This window comes from Orycteropus afer, unplaced genomic scaffold (genome assembly GCF_000298275.1).
Source record: "Orycteropus afer afer isolate SDZICR_OR568_19922 unplaced genomic scaffold, OryAfe1.0 scaffold00228, whole genome shotgun sequence".
NCBI classification, from domain to species: domain Eukaryota; kingdom Metazoa; phylum Chordata; class Mammalia; order Tubulidentata; family Orycteropodidae; genus Orycteropus; species Orycteropus afer.
Genome location: NW_006921815.1, coordinates 2191607 through 2198835, shown reverse-complemented (window position 1 = coordinate 2198835; position 7229 = coordinate 2191607). Strand labels below are relative to the sequence as shown.

At 34.5% G+C, this 7229-nt stretch overlaps 1 protein-coding gene across 1 annotated transcript in view; it reads left to right on the top strand.

Moving 5' to 3' along the window:
- PCDH9 (protocadherin 9) overlaps nt 1-7229 on the top strand; it is a 1343918-nt gene that overhangs the window by 813111 nt on the left and 523578 nt on the right. The window contains exon 3 of the mRNA XM_007948839.1: nt 332-533. Within this exon, the coding sequence (XP_007947030.1) occupies nt 332-533 (202 nt within the window). The remainder of the gene's footprint in view (nt 1-331; nt 534-7229) is intronic.

Below are 7229 nucleotides of genomic sequence, written 5' to 3'. Positions count from 1 at the left end.
TTATCACATAATGATTAAGTAACATCTTCCAGATTTTTTGCTGGCTAATAAGTTACTTTTTTTTTTTTTTTTTCTTTTCTTGACAAACTTTTCATAGAATTGAAATTAGTTTTGTGGTTTGAAATATACAATTGTAAACTTCTTTCTGGAATTTTCCAAGTTGGACTTTACAAAGTGAATGGCACATAATAAATGCTTGCTGTTAGCTTTTGTTTTGTTTTGCTTTTACATTGTGCTGTCTGTTGAAAGAAATTTTTAGATTTTGGGTTCCGCGGGGCCTGTTTTATTCAGGAAGAGTGTTAATCGGCCTGTCCTGTGGTCTTCTTTGTAGTCGCAGCGCCGTGTTACGTTTCACCTCCCCGATGGCTCCCAGGAAAGCTGCAGTGACAGTGGTCTAGGAGACCACGAGCCAGTGGGTAGTGGAACCCTGATCTCACACCCTCTTCCTCTGGTTCAGCCACAGGACGAATTCTACGACCAGGCCTCTCCGGACAAGAGGACTGAAGCAGATGGCAACTCTGACCCCAACTCCGGTGAGTCCTCTAAAACCTTGACTGTTTGGATTGTTCGTTTTTCTGGCTTACACTTTATCTGTAAATTGTGGATCAATAATTCTGTGGAGTCAGTGGATAGGCTTTGATTTTTTTTTTGCTGATTTTGTTTTTGTGTACTTTGAAATATGTCAAGCCTAATGTGCTTGATATTATGGATGTTAAATTGTATAATGTATCCTTAATTTATGAACCTTTAAAAAAGAAAAGAAAAAAAAAAAAACTCAAATATAATCACAAGGAGCCATTTGAGACAAGATATCCTAATGTCAAAGATGGTAAAATGTGAAAGCATGCATCTTAGAATTGTCAAAATACAGTTTAAGTGGAGCCATCGTCAGTGAAGTATAAGAAAAGCATGCATACGTAACATTTTTCTGTGCAGTACAGAAAAATAAAGGCTTTCTTTGCTCTTTTCCAATAAATACTTTAAAAAAAAGATTAAATACTGATGAGATCAAATGTGAAGATGGGACATAAGAGATGTGTTGTTTTATTTATTGCCTGTTTTGATTTGCCTGTAACCAGTACATTGGACAATAGGCTGAGTGGGGATTAATCAACAAAAACCTTATTCTCCACAGATGCACACCCCAACTCAGAAACCACTGCCCATTCAAAATATGCTCCATGGGGCTACTTCTTCTTTGGCCTTTGGAGGAAATCCTGGGAAATCTAAACTTTGTGTGGCTATGCTTCTTTAAAAAAAGGAAAATATCCTTGACTAGTTTACCTCTACTTAAATAATATAATAAAATACCCCAATTCAATAATCATTTTGTCCAGTTCAAAGTAACAGCCATAATTTCTATTTCCCTTAGAATTTTTTCCTCACTCATCCTATTCCTCCTCCAGAATGGTTGCCTACAGTAGGCAATAGGGATATAGAGACTTCTTCTGAATTTTCTGGCTGCTTCTTCCAACCTGTTGCTTGATACCCTAATATCCCTCTGGCATTTCTAAATGTGAAGTGAGAATATCAAGAGGTAGTGAAAAGCACAAAAGGATTTTCTTACCTCGTCTCATTGGTGTTCTCTGACATCCAAGAATTTAAGTAGACTCTTTTTGGGGAAGGAAAAGGTGGTTTTTTTTTTTTGTAAATTCTTTTTTTTTGTTTTTTTTTTTGGTAAATATACCTGTACCTCAGCAATACCACCATACCTGACCTCTGGTGGCATAGTGCCTAAGGCATTTTGACTGCTAACCAGAAGACTGGCGGTTCAAACCCACCAGTAGATTGGGCAATCTACTTCCGTAGAGATACTGCCTCAGAAACCCAAGGAGTGGTTGCTATGGGTCAGGATCGACTCAATGGCAGTGAGTGTGGTTTGCTTTTTTGGTCTGGAGGTCTCTGATCTGTGTTTCTCTTTCCATTGGCAAATTTTAATATTCTCACCTTCTTTCTGTTATTTTTCCCCACTCCAGGATTTTAGAAGGATCTCTTTGTCCCTTTTGCATGTATTATAACTTGGTAATATAAAGGAAACATTCATGCATCTGTTGACTTCCCATATCAAATAGGACAGGCCATCCCCAAAGAGGCAACCTGTCCAACATTTAATTTGGTAGAGCTGGACAACTAACTACTTTAGATAAGTCTATGTAGGTAACATTGAATCAACTTGGTTACATTAATTCAACTTATCCTAAACTTGTGTGAAGGAGTCAGAAAGGTAGGACTCACAATAGAGGGACAACTCTTTCAAAATTCCTTTTAAAAGAATTTTCCTGTCTACAATTCCAAAATATCACTTTTTGACATTCAGCTAATATTCTCAAAATAGTCTTTGACTACCTGTTCTGCAAGTATGTGGTATGTGGTATGTGGTATGTGGTATATGGTATGTGGGAGTGGTTAACTTCTCTTGTCTTGGGACTTCAAAACCAAGACAGAAACACCCATTTGAACATACTAGTACAAATTGTTGCAGGATTTCCCTATAGAGTTTACTAAAGATGTTTCACAGAAGTATTTTCCAAGCAGTTGTGATAAGTGAAGATCCAGCTGGAGAGTTTATACTTAACAAGCCTAAGTCAGTGCTTCATGATTTTTTTAGCCAGATTCTGAAGCATTTTAGATGCATACGCAAAAATGTCAGGGTGCAGTGAGTTTAATCAGTGGCTTTCAGAAGCTGATGAACATCTGGGCAATTTTCTAGTTAACTAATTGAATTAGAAATTTTAAAATATTCAACTAGAAAGCAGAAACAGCTTTTAAGCTTTATTACCTTTTTGAATAAAAGAATAGTTATGTAGTTTATTTTGCTATAGAGTCAATTGAGAAGTGTCAGAATACAGAACAGATTACCAAGATTATTTTATATATATATCTTTATGATATAGGGGAGCTATGGTGGCATAGTGCCTGAAGCATTTGACTGCTAACCAGAAGGCTGGTGGATCAAACTCACCAGCCACTTCTCAGAAGGAAGGTTGGGCAATATCCTTCGGTAGTGATACTGCTTTGGAACCTAAGGAGGGGTCATATAAGTTGGATCTGACTTGATGGCAGTGAGTTTGGTTTTGATTTTACAGTATAGAAACAATTTACATGAACAAAAATAATTGAATAATTTGTCTGCTGACCCTCCTAAAGAATAGCACATTATTAAAATATACTTAGAGCATAATAAAACTTAAGCTTTTGTGTAAAAGCTCACTTAAATGTTTTTTTAAATAAAAAATATATTGTTTATCATATATAGCTTAATTTTTAGAAACAGTAAACTCTAATATCAAGGTGAATATAGGAAGACATTATGGGATATTTATTATTATAATTGACCATGTGATGACATGGAATTTATTTATTTGTTTATATATTTATTTATTAGTGTTAGAAGATTCCGAGACACTTTAGATCTCATTCATTCCCTCTGTGTTCTATAAAGGAAATATTTGTTCAAGGAAAAAGAAAGAAAAAAGATAAAATTAGCATTTTGCTGATGGTCAGTGAGAAGACCTAGACAAAGTAGACAGATAGTTCTGTTTTAGGTGATGGACAGCTTCCACCCAAATTCTTCTTTTTTCTCCTAAGTCCATACTTAGAGAAAGCTCACATTTTTGTTATCCAATGAGAGAAAAGGAAAAAGAATTTTTTGCCCAGTTTTTAAAGTGTTATTAACCCACTGCCCAATTCAGGCCCTCTCAGGCCCAACTTTGGGCTACTCTCTGAATGACTTCTTAGACCTGGACAGTAGTAATGGACCACTTGCCAAATAGGAGAAAACAGTGGAAATCTGGGAAGTAGAGAAAAAGGCTGTCAAAACTGTTTCAGGCTGCTCCTGAGTTTTCACCAATTCAATCACATGGAAGTAAGAGAACAAAGGTATGACACAACCATGTACACTCTAACCTTCAGCTCAAGACAGTAACTTTACCTAGGACAATAACGGTCAATAAAAAGTCTTTAAACTAGAACCCTGCTCCTTAGCCTTAGGAAGAAATGAGAAGAGGAATGTAGTAAAAGGAGGAACCTGTTGCCTTTTCCAAAACCAAACCAAATTCACTGCTGTCGAGTTGGATCCGACTCATAGTGACCCCTTCTTGGGTTTCTGAGACGGTATCACTACGGAAATAGATTGACCAACCTTCCTTCTGAGGAGTGGCTGGTGGGTTTGAACTGCCAGCCTCTGGTTAGCAGTCAAGTGCCTTAGGTACTACGCTACCAGAGCTCCCTGTGGAACTTAAAATGATAACTTCCTTTGTAAATACTTTGAGTACAATTAATTAGAGTAGCCTAGAAAAAGAAAAGATTTGTGAGTAAATGTTCCATGATATTGACATATTATTGTGACATTTTTCTTTATATTTTTCAGTCACATTTATTTTTGTAATAAACTTTGAGGAATTTATGAAGTAAGCTATATATATAATTGAAATAAAAATTCCCAATAGCAATATTCTTCCTATATAAATCTCAACCTTTTCCTTTGATTTCAGTGGGATTTTCTCTGTTCCAATAATCCTTGATGAACCCTGATTTTATGGCAGTTTACCTAGAAAATATGAATATTAGTAGTGTTTGTGGAGTTACTAGTATGTATTACACTGGTATTAATGTTTCAGATTATAAAATAATTTTCATTTAAACTGGCTAAATGTATTGTTTTGTATTATTCAAAGAAATTAATAAAAATGGTAACATTCTGGAGAGTTTTAGAATGTTTGAACATTAGTGTAAGGTCTTGATTCTAAACACACGCACACAGTGGATTTAATCTACAGTATTTTTTTTTTTTTTTTACTTCCAGTTTCATATGTTCTGGTTGTTGGGCATTATATATTATGTGTTATATTGAACTTTTGTTAAAAAAAAAAAAAGTAAACGGTGAACGTTTTTACATGGGATGACAAATAATACATTGTAGAAGTTTGAATATTAAGGAATAATTGCTGATATTTGAACTTAAATTTATGTAAAATCTAGAATAGCCTTTCTCTATTGTATCAGGTATGATTCTTATATGACTAATTTACATATGCAGAAATAGAACTTTATTTTCTATTTCAAGTCCCAACTTCACTGGTGTGGTAGAAATTTTATTTTATTTTTTATAATTCAATGGGACTGATACGATGCCGAAGGGGATTAGGACGTTCTGGTTCCTGGATCATCTGTCATTGTGATCATTGTGATGTCCACTGAGATGCCCATTGTCTATATTGTTCTACATGGGTCTCAAATGAGATGACCTTCCACTTCTCCTAGCATCTTTAAGAATACTGCTTTTACTCTCATGAGGTGAGAGGGCACAGGCATTTCTGTGAGGTTTCTGGGGTTCTGTGACTACATACACAGTGTAGCCCATCGTTCTCTGGGACATTCCTGCTTTCATGGATTTTGAGGTCCTGGAATCTAACTTTAAGGCCTCTTAAAGCTCCAGATTTTTCTGAATGCTGCTCAAGGACTATGACATAGGATCTATCTTCTCTATTCCCAGAACTTTATCCTTCGTTCTACTTCCCAGCTGGGCTGAATGAATGTTTTTATTGTATAGGTAGGGAATCCTTAGTATTTATCTTCCTATTTTATGTCAAAGACACAATTTTTCTATCATGCTTTGTTTTTGCCTTGGTACTAAACAGGTCAGAATCTCCATGATAAATTTAGGACTTTGAAAAAATGCATGTCTTTTCTTTCCCCCTTAAAATTTTCCACCTATTCCATCCAAATTTATGTAATAGATATCAAGCCAAGTGCCTGTTTGAAAATGGGTAGTAAGTAAAGAGAGATATATACAAAAGAAAAGGGCAATATATTAATATCTTAAAATTATTTGCACAGATAATTATATAGAATGATCTTTATTTTTAGTGTTAAAAAATTACACAGCATTCCCTTAAATATGGCAATTATTGTAGAGTGGATGGATATAAAAATTAGTGGCAAAATAACTTTTTTTTTTTTACTAAAAAAAAAAAAAAAACCCTTTTCTTAGCAAAGTGGCTTTAAAAACATATGGTGAAGAACTTAGCTCGGTAATTTACTGATTACCCTGGATCACAATTCTTACAGGGAATGCAAGGTAATACTTGATCCTTACATCAGCTTTCTGAATGGTGAATTAGTGCCTTAGAAACTTCCAATTGTGATCCATACAGTGATTTGTTTCTTTTTTAAGTATCTAAAAACAATAATTTGGGGGAACAGTTGGAGAAATGTGAATATGAAATGAGTTACTAAATGATAGTAAGAATGATTGTTTATTGTGTTAGATGGGATAATATAATTGTAGCTACATTCAAAGAAAGTCCATATCTGTCATAAACATCTGCTAAAATTAATATTTTGTGGGAGAAATGGGTGAAGTCTATAATTTATTTTAATAATACTCCAGTAGAATAATAACAATAGTAATGGCTGATATAATAGTAATGATGACAATAATAAAAGAAGAAATATGGTTCATATAATAATAGCAATGACAGTAATAGCAATATGTTAAAGAATAAAATGTTAACATTTGTTGAGGTTAGGTGATAACTATACGTGGTTTGTTAGATTATACTCTCTAGCACTTTATGTATTTGAAAATTCTCAAAATATAAAGATGGTTTTTAAGTATATAATGAGACACTGCTGTAAAGATTAGACTCAGTATATCCAATATCTAAACTCATATTTTGCTTCATACTCTGCTCTTAAATGAATGCTTTCAAAACTACCCTTTGACATTTAGCAAGAAAATCATTAGCTATGAATCTCAGCACCATTCTGATACCTAAGAGTAATTTAAGAGCACAGTATGACAGTTATCTTTAAGGTGACCAAATAGATGGTGTCTTCATACCCTAGGCACCTCTGAGTGGAGATGTCTACAGCCAATTGTCATACAGATGGTGTACCCACAAAAAGTATGTCTTGCAATGAGTTTTCTCCATTTTTACTACTTGCAAAGATTTTTGCCATTCCAAAATGGCAGTATATCATATTTTCTTTTCTTTTTGTTTACTTTTATTGTAGTGAAAACATACACAAGACATTTGCCAACATAACAACTTTCACATTAGAGCTCAGGAACACTGATTATATTTTTCATGTTGTGTCATCATTATTACTATCCTTTTTCAAAATATTCTACCACCTATTAGCATAAACTCAATGCCTCCCAAACAAAGCTTCCCCTTTCGCCCTCCCTCCTGCACCTGGTAACCACTAATAATTGTTGGTATATA